The sequence below is a fragment of the Pollicipes pollicipes genome, unplaced genomic scaffold (genome assembly GCF_011947565.3).
Source record: "Pollicipes pollicipes isolate AB1234 unplaced genomic scaffold, Ppol_2.1 Scaffold_1600;HRSCAF=1878_pilon_pilon_pilon, whole genome shotgun sequence".
NCBI lineage: Eukaryota > Metazoa > Arthropoda > Thecostraca > Pollicipedomorpha > Pollicipedidae > Pollicipes > Pollicipes pollicipes.
In genome coordinates this window covers 10567639-10585427 of record NW_023595962.1, presented here as the reverse complement: position 1 = coordinate 10585427, position 17789 = coordinate 10567639, and the positions used below count along the sequence as shown (strand labels likewise).

Here is a 17789-nt window from a genome sequence, read left to right as displayed (position 1 = left end):
GGGGGTCTGGGCCCATACAGCACACACTGTTTGGCGTGAGCCCCGATCCCAGATATTCATCCAATCAAAATATTCGGACAATACGCATTCAAAAATCAGTTGATTCCATCATGGTCTAAAAACGAGCAAGATACAACAGGTTCATTGATGAAATTTTTCTCAAGCTAGCTACTGAAATACATAACGTCAATGACTACATCATTTGATACCCTCATCAGCTTGACAAGCCACGACATAACACAAATAACCTTGGAGCTCCGGATGGTCAAAATTCACAAAAAGGGTCGTAGTTGAATCATCGAAGGCAGGGCGTAGGCTGAAAAGGTTCCCAGACATCGTTGTGAAAACGCTGTGCACACGTGCACTCCATAAATTACAACAAAAAAATATACAGGTTCGTACACTTCATCTGAAGCTGCACCTCCTCGCGGAGGGGGTGTGGAGGAAGGTGGGGGGGGGGGGGGGGGGGCTAGGCAAGACAATCACTGGAGGAGTCGGCCTCACCTGGACAAACACCTTCTGCAGGAGGGCGCGACTCTCGTGGGGCGTGACCTCGGTGCCGGCGGCCACGTCCGTGCCCAGCTCGGGCAGGTCGAAGAACAGGTACAGACACTTGACCAGCGTGGACGGCAGGGCGGCGGCCACCATCGCCTGAGGCGCGGCCGCAGGCGTCCGGCTCAACGCAAGTGACGTCACGACGGCATGGGCGTGCGGCGACACTCAGCTGAGATCAAGCCGGGCTAATCGATACGTGAATTATGTCTCTTTTTAACCGAAACACGCCACACGTCGTCACGGCCTTTTACGGAGCGCCAGCGACTGCACATTGATGCTCAAGGGCGATGGTGAGACCATGATCTGAACCCAGCCCCCCAATTGGGATAACCACGCTCTCACCCTTTGGTTATTACGCCTCTTCGACACGTGAATAAAGAGCGAAGGAAACTCTCTGCACCAAAGTCTGCGAGCAGAGCATACGCTCAGAATCCGCAAGTCTCAGCACGATATTCACATTTCGCTAGCTTACAACGGCTTGACATGGGCCACAGCCGGCGTGAAATGTGGATTAAACCAATTTATCAAGGCTAACTCGGAGGCAACCAAGAGGGGCGTGACATTTCGGGGCGCCTTTTCAACGGCGTATGATCCGCGACGGTACTGAATCAAACCAGTGGGCAGCCCCATGGGTGATCAATGGCTGGCCCTACACAGCGTCTGCATCATGCCCAGCATCTGATCATCTCACGCAACGAGCCGCACACCCCGAACACGACGGCAGCCGGCCGCCCGATGCCAACCGACCCTGTCCGACGTCCAACGGTCTCCACGCGGCGCGACCGCGACCGCACGCCGCACACAAACAGCGAGGGTGAAACGGGACGACTTAATACGCGGCCCACACCCCTCCCACCGCTCCCACGTACTGACATGGCGCTTGTGAGCTTAGTGCGGAAATAATCGACCAAAAACTCCACCGTATCCCCCCCCCCCCCCTCTCCCTCCAAACCCTCGCAGCCGCAGCAGCAGCGGACGCGCCTGACCTGAACGACGGAGGGTCCGGCCGAGCTCAGCAGGGTGAGCGTGTTGAGCAGCGTCCAGCCACTCGACGTCTCCTCGGCGCCGCCCAGCTCCAGGTAGCTGCCGGCGGCGTGACGCGTCGGTCCCAGGCCGACCGGCGGGCCCCGCCCCACCCGCCGCCAGTGGCCAGTTCAAGCGAGACGATGCGTTGATGGCGACGGCGCCAGCCGCATTGCGGCGACCACGGGGCTGTGCCCGTCAGCTGGCAAGACAACCGAGCGAGACGCATCCCCGAGGCATCGGCTGATCGCGGGGTTTGAGGACGGGGGCTCAGGGCCCGCGTCGCGCATACAGCGGCCGCCAGCCACCGGCGCAACCACGCCAACCAGCGTGACAGGCGGCCACGCCGAAAGCCAGAGCCGCGTGTGCGATGGACCACAGCTGTAACCCGCACGCCGACATCGACCACTCACCGCTCACGCCCCACTACACACACGGCACGGCTCGCCGCACAGCCCGCCGGCCAGCCGAGCAGCGCGCTCCAGCGCCGCGGCGGCCTCGCGTCCAGCGCCGCATCCTCTCCGGCCGGCTGACACTCACCTGATGACCTCGTAGCTGGCCAGCGCTGTGTTCTCCGGCCGACTGACACTCACATAATGATCTCGCAGCTGGCCAGCGCTGTACTCTCCGGCCGGCTGACACTCACATAATGTTCTCGCAGCTGGCCAGCGCTGTGTTCTCCGGCCGACTGACACTCACATAATGATCTTGCAGCTGGCCAGCACCGACACTGATGATTCCTGACTCACCTGATGACCACATGATGATGATGAGACTCATCTGATGATCTCGTAGCTGACCAGCGCTATGTTCTCCCGTCAACCGGCACTCACATAATGATCTCGCACCTGGCCAGCGCTGTGTTCTCCGGCCGACCGACACTCACCTGATGATCTTGCAGCTGGCCAGCACCGACATTGACGATTCCTGACTCACCTGATGACCACATGAAGATAATCAGACTCACCTGATGATCTCGCAGCTGGCCAGTGCTGTGTTCTCATTGAAGGCACGCCGCCGGATCTCCGCCACCATCAGCTTGGTGGTGAACTCACTCAGCTGGATACACTGCGGGAAGCGGTCAGCGATCTCCTGCCCGGAGGCGCCCGCGAACACCTGGCACCAGCAACAGGAAGCAATGAGGTATACAATGCAGTACAGGGCATCAAATGCACATAACATAGTAGGCCATCCAGGTTATGCTGCTATTTTATTACCATTGTCACAGATGTGCCATAGGCTGACTTCTTTAAATGCTTGTGTACAGAAAAACAGACTCAGTTGCATGGTCAGGGCCCTCTGTGGTCTGTCAGTCACCTATATGTAGATGCACACATCACCTAAGATAGGCACAAAAATTCTGGCTTTCTGATGCATACATCTCATACATGCTTGGTCAATGCACACTAAGGCCAATGCAGCCAACCCTGCGACATATGTAGGCTCGCTCTTCTTGTAATTGTCTGGTCCTGGGCACTTACTCAGCATCCACCACATACATGGCAAATACATTTCTCCATTTGTCATTTCAGGTTCTAGGGTGGATGATTAGGTAGACAAATGCTCTCAATCTTAACCCTTCCTCCTCCTTGAATCACAATTTGAAAAATTCTGACCCATGGGATCCCACTTCATTTATGAGTGCCAAATGAATTTGTGCTTTATACCTGCTAATGGACATACAAAAAGCAGGGGGACACACCTCAGACACCCACCACAGTCACTCACCTTGCAGAATAGTGGCAGCATGCTGTACAGCTTGAGCTCCCGCTCAGCCTCAGTTAGTGGCTGAGGTGGGCGCACATATTCACCATACAGTTTCTTCAGGTGTGTAAGGCTCAGTGCAATCTGCTGGCTCATAACAGCATCTTCTGGGTGGGAGCCACTGCTCCCCCAGAACTTTTTCATAATATTCATGGTGTGGTATGGTGCTGGCAGGAAAAGTTCACATGTGAGAACATGTTATCATATACCAAGGCTGAGAATGGACATATCTAGTGGAAGTGCTTGTGAGTCCGTGCTTACATGCCAAAAAGGATTAACAGCTATTGCTGGCAAAATCACAGCCGAAGATGAGCTACACTTAAGAAATTTGTATATCATCCACCCATTTTAGAACCTCAAGCTTGCTTAATTTGAGCAACATTACACTTATAGAGCAATATGATAGACAACAAGTAAAATAAGTGCCTAAAACAGGAATGACATCGCTTTTTCTAAACTAGCAAAGTGTTCATAGCCAGTAACACAAACAGCAACAGTAAACAGTAACAGTAAACAGTAACATCCCTGGCACCAATACATGTCTGCATCCCAAATAGGTGTGGGTGATCATGATAGGCTTAGAATTGATCCAGCTCAGAAAATCATGCAAAACTCCCAATGGTTTGTAGCCTTCAGATACAGCAAGTATACATAAGGTGCTCTTTCACCGCATACCTGACTTACAACTTCTTGGAAAGGGTGGTGCCCCGGCCTGATCATTCATCACACCTAGGCATTTTCGTATCGCCATCTACATCCTGCATGTTCTTTAAGACTGGATCGGGGTCAGCAAACGTCATGTGCATGGTGTACGCTGGCATCAGACTGCGTATCACGCCCCCTCGGCACGCATTTAGGGTCTGTGGTGCATTCATATAACACAAGCCACACAACGTTTGCACCAATATACACACCATACAGCCACGAGCGACTCGTCCATGCTTCTTACCTGCTGGTGCCAAATATTGTAAATAAATAGCATGTTCTGTCCTCACTCACTTCGACCTAATCAACCACACATCAACACCACCTCTCGTGCTGCACTCTCGCACAGCAACAATAAGCGGCGAATAAATATTGCACTGACAAGGAGTCGTGCAATGGAAAGCATAATATGCGTCTTGTAAACATTCCGTCGGATCATCTTATGACGTCACTGGGAAGCATTTTATCAGGCGACGACATTTGGCAAGTCCTATTTTAGCATGGTTACTTGGGTGCAGAAGGGGGTGGGGGGGGTGGGAGGAGGTTAAATCTCCACTATTAACTGCCAAGTTCCCCAACAAACTGCAAAATCTATTCAGTGTAAACCTTGTTATGCCTGACTCATTGTGGCAGCTTACGCCCAGCCTGGTCTTTGGAACGGTCAGGCAGACACGGGTAGGACCCTCACCTCGCTGTCCCAGCGGATGAATTGCGGAGGGGTGGGCTGGTAGTTCGATTCTGAGTTATATTAAAGCAATGCCGCGTATTTCGCCACCCTTGCAGTGACATCGACAGTTCCACACACTTTTCATTTTCAGTTTATTTCAGAAAGAACCGGCTGGCTTGTAATCCCATGACGTTGCGGTTAAGTTGTCCCTATTCGCATACGTGGATTTAACAAGTTAAGCGGCAGTCAGCCCGCCGAAGATATGTTTATGTTTTTGCGCGAGCAACAAGACTCTTAGTATCTCCACTCGTAGAAAGACGTTGATTTATGTGAAAAGCGAAAGGGCAACAAATGAAGAATCGCAGATTGACGACGGTCGTGAGGATCGCACGTGTGGTTTATTCGTTCAGTGGTACTTGAAGCTATCGGAGATGTAAGGATAACATTGGACGAAATGGGAGTTATGGATACTGCTCGAACTCATAAGTGTCGATTTCTCAACATAATTGGGGGATAGAGTCTTTGTAAGTCGCCATAAAGGGGCAGGTGCGAAAAGCTCTGCTGTCCATAGGTAAAACCCCATATGTTCATTTCTAACCATTGTGCGGTTGTTATGTCATTTGATTCGTCTTCTCATGCTGCATCCGGATATTCAAACCGATAGTTGGAATTTTACACACTTTTAGCTAAAAGAAATGACTCATAGTTTGTGAAAATTTGCCCTGATTGTTTGAATAATCGAAATCAGCATGAATAGGTGAATCAGATGACATAAAAAGCGAAAATGGCCAAAAATTAACATATGGAGTTTTACCTTTGGAAGGCAGAGCTTATCTGGTACAGTTCACTTACACTCTAAATTTCTGGCTATCCACTCTGTACACACACACACACACACACACACACACACACACACACACACACACACACACCACACACACACACACACACACACACACACACCCACACACCCACACACACGCACACGCACACGCACACGCACATGCACACGCACACGCGCACACACACACACACACACACACACACACACACACACACACACACACACACACACACACACACACACACACACATATATATATATATATATATATATATATATATATATATATATATATATGCATGTATATATAATACAATTGCTACCTATCTTGTAAACTCACGTGCGTAGCAACAGCAATCGCATATGGAAGCCTGGCAGTTTGAATTTTAGTCTTGTAAGCGCATTTGTTCTGTGAAGCTAAACGGTTGCATTCATACTTCTCCCCTGTGTACTAAAAAGTAATATGTGAGGGGCCAGATGCTACCGCGAGACCAGATCTGTCTGAATTTGATGGTCAAAAAGCTTAAAAGCTGCTTTAAAAATAATTACGTGCTTTAAAAAATTGCATGAAATGACCCCCTAGCGCTCTTCATCATGTAATGGTCCAGTGGACTCTTTCAAATCTCATAGAACTCAGAGCTTTGCCGGAATTTGTATCTAGGTTCTGCGCACAATAAGGACCGCGCGAATGTAGACTGTAGATCAGATGGGCTAACAACTTATACAAAAATGGCGAAGCCAAAGTTGTCTGAAAAGCCTGCACATTCAGTCAGCATCGATTAGTGATACAAATTATGTAACGTAGTTTTAATTTAAACATGCGCGCTCGCAAGGCTTGGCAACAAAGCCTCGACGCCATGCGCTGCAGTCTCCTTAGCTCGCGCGGCATCGGTCTGGTAGCTAACACTGAGCCGCGGTCGACGAGCAAGTACAAATTACGACGCTTCTGGAAGCAGCATCTTTGAACGCTTTAGAACATCAAATCTCACATTTAGAAGGTAGTCCGGGGGTATATCTCACATGTATGACTTTCAGATCGATGACAGGAACGGATTGGCCTTAGCGGAACCGCTTGGTGCTGACATCTGGTGGTGGGACTGAAAAAGCAAAGGAAGAACCCCTTTCTTCCGTGTTGCTGTATCTGTCAAATCTGTCAATCTGTCCAGAGCTGCAGACTTCAAAGTTGCGGAATAGATCACCCAGCCTAATGCTAATTTAGAAAGACATTCGTAACCATCATTTCATGACGGTCGTTTTCGCGCGCACGGCGCCCGCCACCTGGTGTCACTTGCATAAGTCATCTCCATTCGACTGCGGAAGCTGCAGCCCGTTCCACCGCTGTCCCTGCTCTTGAGATTACAGGCACACAGGCTCAAGCCATTTGATGTAGTTTGTTTCTCTAGGCGATTCTGCAAAAGAATGAACGTTCTGAGACTAGACTGACTAGACTAGACTAGACTGACTGACTAGACTGCTGACATAAGATGACTTTATTCGTTTTTAACGCATTCGACCTTCTCTTTTCAGCACTACTGAGACCATTATTCTTTTCTGGGCGAGGTCACATTTGAGCAGAAGACTAAGATCACATTTTTGTTAGCGGTAAACGGCTGAAGGTCACTTCGTCCCAGCATGGGGCGTCTTCCGGCTGGCATTCTGGCAACACGCGGAGAGATTCCCTGGTCGATCCGGAGGCCCTTTCAAAGCTACATTATATCGCTTTGTTCCTCCCCCTGACGCCGGAGACCTGCTGACCAGCGCAGTTGGCCCAGGATCAATGCAGGAGCCCTCACTGACGCAACAACGTCCTTGATCGCCGGAGGTTGTCCAATAAGTGGTACTTAGTCTCCAGTGCTGGAATTGGGTTGAAGGGCCCACCGTTGGGTGCTGGGAGCCCTGGCTGACACAGTACCATTCCACGTTCTCAGTGTGAGCACTTGATAAGTTCTCAAGTTTTCTTTCCCTGTCAGAGGGCCCGGCCTACGCAAGAAGCCCTCTGTCAATCGGGGTCCCGTCCCCGTTCCTACTGAGCAAACGTTTCCCCATCCGACTCGCGGCCCCTTATTGACACATAACACTTCGTTAATCACTTTGGGCCCCTGATACATACAGGAGGCCCGCAGGTGCCCCAACCAATGCAAATCACGGCCCGGCCTTGTCCCTGCTTGGGGATGGGCTCCCAGAGCTCAGACCGACAAGGCGCCGGCTGTTCGGTGATTCCTGGCCAAAACGGAGGAACGTGCTCTCTCAGGGGTCCCCAATCGGTGCAAGAGGCCCTCCAACTGACATTTCATGTCACGTCCTGACGGGTGGGAGTCAATCTTTGGTCTCGAGAGTCCCTTCGGCCCCTCTTCTGGCCCCCTCAGCACCGCTCCTGGCCGACTCGGAGCCACCTGCCGCGATAGGATCCCTGTTAGGCAATGTGGCTCATGACCAACACGGGAGCCGCTCATTGTGTTAGCGACGCCGAACACTGCAAATCGTGCACCCCGGCCTCGTTCCTGCTAGAGAATTGGATCCCAAACGTAAGACGGACATGGGGTCGACTGTCTGGCTCAATGCCAAGGCCCTATATCATAAAGATGGAGAACCCTAATAAGAGGGCCCAACAGAGTCCTTACAATGGACATTTCAGGTCACGGCACTACGGGCCGCGATGCTACAGCTGCGTACAGCCACCTACAACCAGTCCTTCAAGCCCCTATGCCCTCCAACCGATCCTTCGTCGTCGGCTCCGTGGGCTGCCTGGGCCCCTCTTTGGGCCTCATCGAACAGTGCCCTTGGTCGGCTCGGGGCCCTTGTGAATACAGGATACTCCGCTAGGCGCTGTTGGCCCCTGACAGATACGCGGTCTCCGGCCAATGTAAGTTGCTGGACCCGGCTACAGACCGGCTACAGACCGACATACAGCCACCTGTCGACTCAGGGGTCCCTAATCAGCGTGCGGACCCTCTGGCTAGCATCAGAGTGCCGGCCCTACGAGCCGGGGCCACTGAATATGACCTCCGGCCGCTCTTTCGGTCCCTTTGACCCTCAAATCGAACCTTTAATCGTAGATATCGGAGTGACCGTTCGGACCACTCGAGACCTGATGGCGAGGGGCGGGGGGGGGACGGTACGTGCCTTTGTGCCTCACCCCCACTCCACCCTCCCCTCTGTCTGCGCTATTGGGTGTAACCGCGCTTCAGAAATGGGATGGGGCGAACCTGGATTGGGTTGGTCAAACTGGAAACAACCTGCGAATTTGGAGGTTGGCCTCCGGCCGGGCTTCCAGCCCCTTCGGGCCCTCGAATCGGACACTTCATCATAGGTACCGAAGGACCCGAAATGCCGCTCGAAACCAGGGGGGGGGGGGGCACGTGCTCCCTTTGCCCCTCCTCTCTGTCTGCTTTACTGATAGTGTTCGTACTACCACTTCTCAGCACAACATACTCGTCCGATTTTTGTTCCTATTTTTTCGTTTGATCCGCCGACAGCGCATCAGTTTTCATTTGATCCACCAACAGCGCCTCAGTCAGAACTGGCGAGTGATCTAGGAAGGTGGTCTGCAGAGATACGGCGTCCAATTTCACATGCTTTTACTTGTATGCAGGATGTGCAGCTTTACCATGCCGACGTTATTGTGGAAGCTCTACCGGCCAGTGATGTGACTCATGCAGCGGCCGACAGAACCTTTCCTGTTCAAATCACGTCATGCAGGTGCAGAGGTAGCTTCCATTGGCAGGCCATCGGATGATGGCCGCAATACGGCGGCTGGGGGAATTTAAAAAAAAAAACTGAAAGATTGCGGCTTGATGCATGCGGTATGATTAATATCTATCGACAATATACCAAAAAACGTACTCGTGAGATTTTCGTCACGATGTTCTTGCGGTCGATCCCCGGCCGCATGCCATTTAATGCTGACATGCCGGCTGGAGGGAGGCGTTGCAAAAGCACGGCGTGCAATTTGGCATACTTTTTCTTCTCGAAGGTACAACCTTGCCAAGCGACGTTACTGTGGAAATGCCATCGGCCAGCAATATAAATCTTATTCATCGGCAAACACGACCTGCTTTTTTCTTCAAATAACCCCTTAACAGCGTGGAGCTAACGACAGCCTGCATGCACACTGTGTCAAGGCAATAATACGACGGCACTGGAAGACCACTTATGAAATCCAACTGGAAGATTGTGACTCGGTGCTTTCGATAGGTCTTGTATCAAACTATCAGCTGCTGGTGCAACACACCCGTCCGATTTTTTAATCGATTTTTTTCTCGGTACATTTCACGTCAGGATATCACCCATTCCTGGTGGGCCGGCTGGAGCGATGGTGTGAAGAGATACGTCGTCCAGCTTTACATAATTTAGGTCGTGTTTAAAGTGCAAATTATTCATAACGATGTTATTGTCTCGTCACGATCGCACGGCAATGCAAATCTCCCACCCATCGGATTTTGGTCTTCAGTTTTTTTCAGCAAATCCCACCGGAGCGTACCACACAATGATGGTGTTCCTGTAGGACAGGATGGCGTTCATGCTGGTGATTTACAAAAATCGGCGTCCAAATTGAGATAGTTTCACTTGTAAGCGGAATATGCAGTTTTGCGACAATTTTATGGCAAAGCAGTATCAGCCGGCGATGTAAATCTCCCATAGAGAGGCATGACCTTTTTGAAATCCCCCCTGACAGCGTGGAGATACCGGCGACGGATGGATTGCTTGTCATGATACCGCGGACAAGTAAAAATCAACAATTGTCACACTGAAAGATTGCGACTTGGTGCATTGCGTAGGAATGATATCTGATTATAACCCAGCGGCCAGCGAACTATCTGCCAGCACAAAATACTCCTCCAATTTTTGCTTCGGCTTTTTTTTGTCCATTGGTCCCCGACTGCGTCTTATTCTATGCTGGTGGGTGGGTGTAGGAAGGCTTTTGCAAAGATGCAGCGTCCGGTTGACATATTTCAATTATGTGCGGCAACTGCGACATTTTCGTAGCAACGTTTTTGGTGCGAGCGCTGTTGGCTGACAACTTATATCTTGCATCGACAGACTTGACCTTTTCCGTTCAAGTTTTCACTTGACAGCGCAAAGCTAACGACAGTTGGGCTGCACAAAGAGTGATGACTTTAATACGGCGGCCAGGGGTGAAACTCTTATAAATCAGACCAGAAGATTGAGGCTTAGTGCCCTACATAAGAATGACACTCGACTATCAGCTGTAAGTACAACACGCTCGACTATTTCTGCTCGATTTTTTGCGGTTGATCCTAGGTCAGCTTATTAATGATTGCTGGCAAACCGACTGGACCGATGATTCAAATAGACGCGACGTCCATTTTGAAATACCTGTGCCTGTGCGTTTAAGTGAATGTGCCGCATTTGAACCACACCTTGTACCGTTACTCATTCCGCATTTGCGGAATGAGAAGCATTCCGCAAACTTCTCATTCAGGTTTGCGGAACCCGCGTCCATTAGCGACTCGCATTACCTGCGTTTTCTCGTTGGCGCGTTATGAGTTTGCTATAGCAATTTACGGCGGTCGGATGCAATAATGCGACGTTTATTGCCTGCGTTTTCTCATAGGCGCGTCATCAGGTTGCTGCAGGAATTTACGGTGAACGGATGTAATAATGCGACGTCTATTACCTGCGTTTTCTCGTGGGGCGCGTCACCACTTTGCTGTAGGAATTTACGCTGAACGGATGCAATAATACGACGTCTATGGCCCGCGTTTTCTCGAGGTCACGCCATCAGTTTGCTATAGGAAATAACAGTGAATGGATGCAATAATGCCACGCCTGGAGCCACCCTCGCTGGGTGGACTCCGGCCGACCTGTGCCGGCTCAGTCCCGGCTGGCTCATCCCGGCTCGTCCCGGTCGGCTCGTCCCGGCTCGTCCTGGCCGGCTCGTCCCGGCTCGTCCCGGTTGGCTCGTCCCGGCTGAGAGCTGTCCCAAAAGTCCAGACCGGCCTCCCGAGCCTATACACAGCTGAGATCGGGACACTACACTGTCATACCATAATGATATACACTTTAGACCGGGACACTGCGCTGTCATACCATAATAATATACAGCTTAGACCGGGACACTGCACTGTCATACCATAGTGATATACGTCTGATATCGAAACACTACACTGTTATACCATAGTGATACAGCTGAGATCGGGACACTGCGCTGTTATACCTTAGTGATACACAGCTAGATCGGGACACTGCGCTGTCATACATAGTGATGTACAGCTGAGATCGGGACACTGCACTGTCATACCATAGTGATGCACAGCTGAGATCGGGACACTGCGCTGTTTTACGTTAGTGATACACAGCTGAGATCGGGACACTGCGCTGTCGTACATAGTGATGTACAGCTGAAATTGGGACACTGCGCTGCCATACCATAGTGATATACAACTGAGATCGGGACACTGCGCTGTCATACATAGTGATACACAGCTGAGGTCGGGACACTGCGCTGTTATACCTTAGTGATACACAGCTGAGATCGTGACACTGCACTGGCATACCGCAGTGATACACAGCTGGGATTGGGACACTACACTGTCATACCATAATGATGAACGGCTTAGACCGGGACACTGCACTGTCATACCATTGTGATACACGGCTGATATCGAGACACTGCACCGTTAAACCATAGTGATATACAACTGAGATCGGGACACCGCACTGTTATACCATAGTGATATGCAACTGAGATCGAGACACTGCGCTGCTATGCCTTAGTGATACACAACTGAGATCGGGACACTGCGCTGTCATACCATAGTGATGCACAGCTGAGATCGGGACACCGCATCGCCATACCATAGTGAACATGCCAGTGCATTAGTATGTTCAATTTAGCTATACTGTGGCAGTGGTGGAACTTGCTTAAAAACACATTTAATTTTTAAGGCCACTGCACTGCAACGCGGAGAAGCTATCATATGATTTCTGAGCGGCTCTACGCAAGGGGGGGGGGGGCAACCCTCAAACAAATTAACTAGCCTGACCACCCTGGCAACACTCGTGTAATGAAAAGCAGCAACAACATCATCATTTTCGCAAGACAAGTGTGAGCTTTATGTGCCGTAATGCCCTGACATGAATACTGTACTTTAACGTAGTCGCGCCTCTGAGCAGCGGCCTTTGAACGGTCTGAAACAAGTATTATGCAGACACGGTACAGCATAAAAATGAAACGGCTGTCAGAGAGCGAAATGAAAAAAGAATACTAGACCCATTCTCAGCGTTTTGCGTGCATACTTCAATATGATATGCTACGAAGCCAATCCCTTCACGTGAACTAATTCACTTATGTAACACGAGCACGATAGGCTTCATTTGCTGATGTTCAAGAACGCTCTATGTGTTTAACCCGACATCCATCAAATGCGCCGTAATAACATTTAATTTAATTGCATATAAGCCCCACAATGCGGGGTAAAATAATACATTCAGTTGAAACATCCAGTAACAGATACTTCCACTTCAGATCTTACAGCACATAAAGGGATCAAGCTGAATTCGTTGCACGCCTGTTCTTTGTCTCGATCCACTCAGCCGACTTTCTGCCACTTTCGTAATGCACTTCCTTCCCAGAAGAACCGCCAAAACAATAGAATTCCACGTTGGCAGACAGCTCAGCGGTTGGTCCTTAGCGTGCCTGAGGACGGCTTGTCCGCGACAGATCGCCTCCTCTTCCGTCAGCCTGGCAGCGCCTCTGCCGGCGCCAGATCATCTCCTCTCCCGTCGGCCTGGCAGCGTCTCTGTCGGCGTCAGATCATTTTCTGTCCCACCGGCCAGGCAGCGCCTCTGTCGGCGCCAGGTCCTCCTCTCCCGTCGGTCCTTTCAGTGCCTCTGTCGGTGCCAGATCATCTCCTCTCCCGTCAGCCTGACAACGCCTCTATCGGCGCCAGATCGTCTTCTCTCCCATCGGTCTGGGAGCGCCTCTGTTGGGGCCAGATCTCCCTCTCATGTCGGTCTGGCAGCGCTTCTGACGGCGCCAGATTATCTCCTCTCCCGCCGGTCTGGCGACGCCTCTGACGTCCTCGACGTCCTTTGAGCAGTCTCTCAGACCAAACCGGGTCGAAGTGGCGCACGTCGGGACCACCAGCTGAACATGCCGTCAGACTCCCAGTAAGAATCCTGATCGGGCTCTGGGTCAGACCCTCGGTCGTTCTCTTCGGACAGACCTCTGACTGGATCCTCGGCCGGATCCGCGGCTAGACCCTCGGCCGTTCTCTCGTCCAGACCTCTGGTTGTATCCTGAACCGGACCTCGGCATAACCACCAGCTGGGTCCTCGGCAATACTCTCGGACGCATCCGCGACTGGGTTCTCGGCCGGACCAGCGCTCAGACTCTCGGCCGGGCTCTCGGCTGGGTTCTCGGCCGAACAAGCGCTCACATCTCGGCTGGGTTCTCGGCCGGAACAGCGGCCAGACCCTCGGCTGGGCTCTCGGCTGGGTTCTCGGCCGGAACAGCGGCCAGACTCTCGGCCGGGCCCTCGGCTGGGTTCTCGGCCGGACTAGCGCTCATACTCTCGGCTGGGTTCTCGGCCAGAACAGCGGCCAGACTCTCGGTCGGACCCTCGGCCGGGTCCTCAGCCAGTCATCGGCCGTGCCAGACCGTGTCGCCGTTTCCCGTCGCCCCCTGCTCTATCACATTGTCGAAGCGCGGCTGGTGCGTCAGGCCTCGCTCATCAGATTCTTCCGAAGAAACGGCGGTGTTAGGTCTCCACTTAGGATCTTACCACCGGATTTCAAACACGAAAGAGCTTCAAATAAACTTCCAATAACTTTTGTATTCGTTGCACTTTGGTCCCTTTCTCCTCGTCACCAACTCCTTTCAGGAATTGCACGGAAGCATGCTTTGTGTAGCAGCTTGGTGACTTGAACAAAACGCACGCTCGCCACGAGAACGTGGAAAAAAATGCATAACACCACACTGTCAAAAAGACGGCACGGAATGCACCCCACCGTGGGCTCTCCAACGGTCTATCCAGGTCAGCAGTTCATTTCCTTAGAACTCTAACCTCTCGCAAAATCCCGGCGGCTGGCTTCTTTCCTGATCTGTCATGTGCAGTTACCGGAATTTCAAAGCGAAGCTTGCGCGTAGCTGAACTTGTCTTCTGGGGTAGTTCGTACTTAACAGCAAATGCGAATCGACCAGGGCTACTGGTAAACGCGTACGCGTGTAAGTGTCACAGGTGGCACCTCTTCGCAACGCGCTGGGGCAAGTCGTGGACGGGCTGGTGATGTAAGAACCCGTTTCGCTGCCGTGTATTGATCTACGAAAGGCATGGTACGACGCGGATTCATCGAGCTATCACGTGCAACTGCGTCATCGTTGACGACAAAACTGAGGTCAGATTTTGTGGAAAATACATTTACGTCCAGGCATTTCCGCGTTCAGACATTTTGTCAGACGTGATCGTCGTAAGATATTATCAAACTGATCCTGTCCAAGCCAGGGCCATACTACCCACTAGCGAGCTTCAAATTTGCACCATCAGTTTCAGCTTCAGATTACACGGTGCGTCAGACTTGACTCCTGCCCCCAACACGGACGAGAACCAGCGTGACAGACGAATGTTAAGTTCCGAGGTCGTGAATTTATCTAACCACCTGCTTTTGCCCGCGCAAAACACCAGGAATGTGACGCGTTAACGTGGCCCATAAATCTGCAGTTCAGAAGTAACATCTGGCTACGTGCCAAGTGATTCTGAGAGTGTTGCGTTGGCGTCTGGTCTTCTCTAACCGCAGTTTTGGCGATGCACGCCAGGTTTGGTTTATGTAAAAGCCCTGGAACTTCGGGGACGAAACCGCAATAAACTAAACTAAGCCTAGTGTTAGCGGGCGTCTCACGGGCGTTGGCGTGCTGAGCGCCCGTTCAGACCCAGCCCACTGTCGAGCTGTGGCGGCGTCTCATGCCACGAACAGCACGGCCACCAACGAGCCAGAACCGGGGCCCGCCAGCAAAGCAAGACATCCACCGGCTATACAACCCACGTGAGCCCTTCCATCGGTCGCAGAATAGAGCGCAATCCGGCACACGCACAGCGACATGAGTGCATTCACAGCGCCTCAAGCATGTTCTATTCTGCTTGATGTTACGCAGAATCTGACGGATGTGTTCGCAGTGAGACGCATTTTCTGCTTGCATCTTCGCAACTGTCATGGCAATAACTGCGCATGCAGACACAACGATTTTCGTTTGCAGATACTGCGCGTGCTGCCGGCGATGAAAGCAGGTAAATTATGCTGTTTGTGACCGATAATGCACCTTTTTACCAGCCGCGGTCGGTCCTGGGCACGCAAGTTGACTTCTGCATAATGAAATCTGTCGTGTGATCATTGCCTCTTTTCAGTGAGTCTTGGAAAAAGATTATACGCGTCCGACAAAGATTCTACATGACGTCATGTATCGCACGATCCATGAACGCAAATTGTGTTAGGAATGACCACCGCTGGCAACTTTACCTAGCATTCTCACTCTCCTCAATACTATTTGATACCAGTTCTACGTCACTCACAGCCAGCACAGGAGCTTCAGGATTTTATTGGTGATTACAAAGGCCAAATTTGTCTTAATTGCGGAGATCATAACAATAATGAGCTTTTAACTTCTCACATAAATCCTTCATTGCTTTTGGAAGTTTGCTTGCAACGCAGGCTTCGAATGGGGACTGGCAGGAACATAGGAAGCAAACCATCCTAAAGAGACGCAAAAGCGCCACCCACGCTCCCTGCCGCGGGGCCCTGTTGTTTCCCAGCGCTCTGCCGCACCCTGCCCAGCTATGACGTCAACATCCAATATATTTGCCGTCTGGTTCCACGTGTGCCCCGGCATCCTCCCTTTCTCTTCCCAACGGGCGCGCCTGGCCGTCCTCTGTCCCATTAGGCGCGCCAGCTGTCTCGCCGTGCTTCGCCGTCTCTGGCTGATACATGCATGCCCCCCCCCCCCCCCGTCCTCGATCCGTCCTGCTTCGGGGTGCAAGCCCTCTCTCTGCAAGAGCCGCGCACCTCTTTACACCGCGTTAACTTTCTCCTATCCTCCCTCTTTGCAGGCCCCTGTTGCGCCCCTGTCGCCCCAGTCACAGCATACGCAGTAGTCGTGACTCGTTTGCTATGCCATACTGGACTTCACCAAAGCATTGATCCTCTTCTTGGCAGGATGCCAATGACCAATGTAGTTGACGCGCCCGTCAACCTTAAGAATTAAATAATTAAATAACTCTTGCATGCATTGTTTATTTTGTCAGCCCCGCTCAAAATCGACCTAATTGCCTCGCCACGGGATCCTGCCACCAGGGGCGATCTAAGTGAGGGGGAACAAGTGGAGCAACGGTACCCTAACCCCGTCTCTGGTGCGGATTAACATTTGGCCATATGGCGTTACATGTGACGAAGGGAGGTATAAAGCACGTTTGCCCCCCCCCCCCCCCCCAGTAAGTTCACTGAGTCCGCTGTTACTGACACCACTCAAGCCTCCTTCCTTTCTCGTCTGACCAGTCTTCACCCCTGCCAGCCTCTCCGTTCCACATTGGCCCACCTGGCTGTATATCATCTTTTTCTCCCGAGATCTTCCCCACCCTCCCTCTGCGCGGTGTCTGGCTTCGCCTCTGCCGCATCCCTCAGCCTTGTTGCCACCCCGTGCGTTCCTTTATCACCCCCCTTTCCTGAACCTGCCGCCCTTGTCCGCCCCCTGCGCGGTGCCTGGCTCCGCCCCTACCTACCTGGCCCGCCCATCCCTCAGCCTCGTTGCACCCTGTGCGTTCCTTTATCACCCCCTTTCCTGAACCTGCCGCCCTTGTCCGCCCCCTGCGCGGTGCCTGGTTCTGCCCCTACCACATCCCTACTCTACGTCGCACCTCGCACGTTCCTTTCTCACTTCCTCTCCTGAACTTCCCCCTCACCCCCCCCCCCCCTGCGCGGTGCCTGGCTCCGCCCCTGCCGCGTCGGTTCGAACCAGGCTCGGCGACGGACGGCGGCGCTCGTGAGTCGATACCGACGACGGCGGCGGGACGGCGGCCGGGCGGCGGCGACGAACAGGTGAGCTACACCGACCCGGCTGCCAACGGCGGCCTCCTCGCCGCGCCCGCACCTGGGGCTCAGCCGCATCGACCCCCACCCGCCCTCGCCTCCCAGCGCCCAGGTGTTGCCGCATGTAAGGACGGTATCTGGTGTGCGGAGAGCTAGTCACGAGGCGTGTAAACCTAATACCTTTTTCGTGTT

General features: G+C 52.3%; 1 protein-coding gene across 1 annotated transcript in view; it reads right to left on the bottom strand.

Moving 5' to 3' along the window:
* LOC119093703 (WD repeat and FYVE domain-containing protein 3-like) overlaps positions 1-4396 on the bottom strand; it is a 64400-nt gene extending 60004 nt beyond the window's left edge. Inside the window, 5 exon segments of the mRNA XM_037216706.1 lie at positions 505-651; positions 1542-1638; positions 2546-2694; positions 3307-3509; positions 4292-4396. Of these exon segments, the coding sequence (XP_037072601.1) occupies positions 505-651; positions 1542-1638; positions 2546-2694; positions 3307-3495 (582 nt within the window). The 5' untranslated portion in view covers positions 3496-3509; positions 4292-4396.
* Between the last annotated feature and the right edge of the window lie 13393 nt (positions 4397-17789).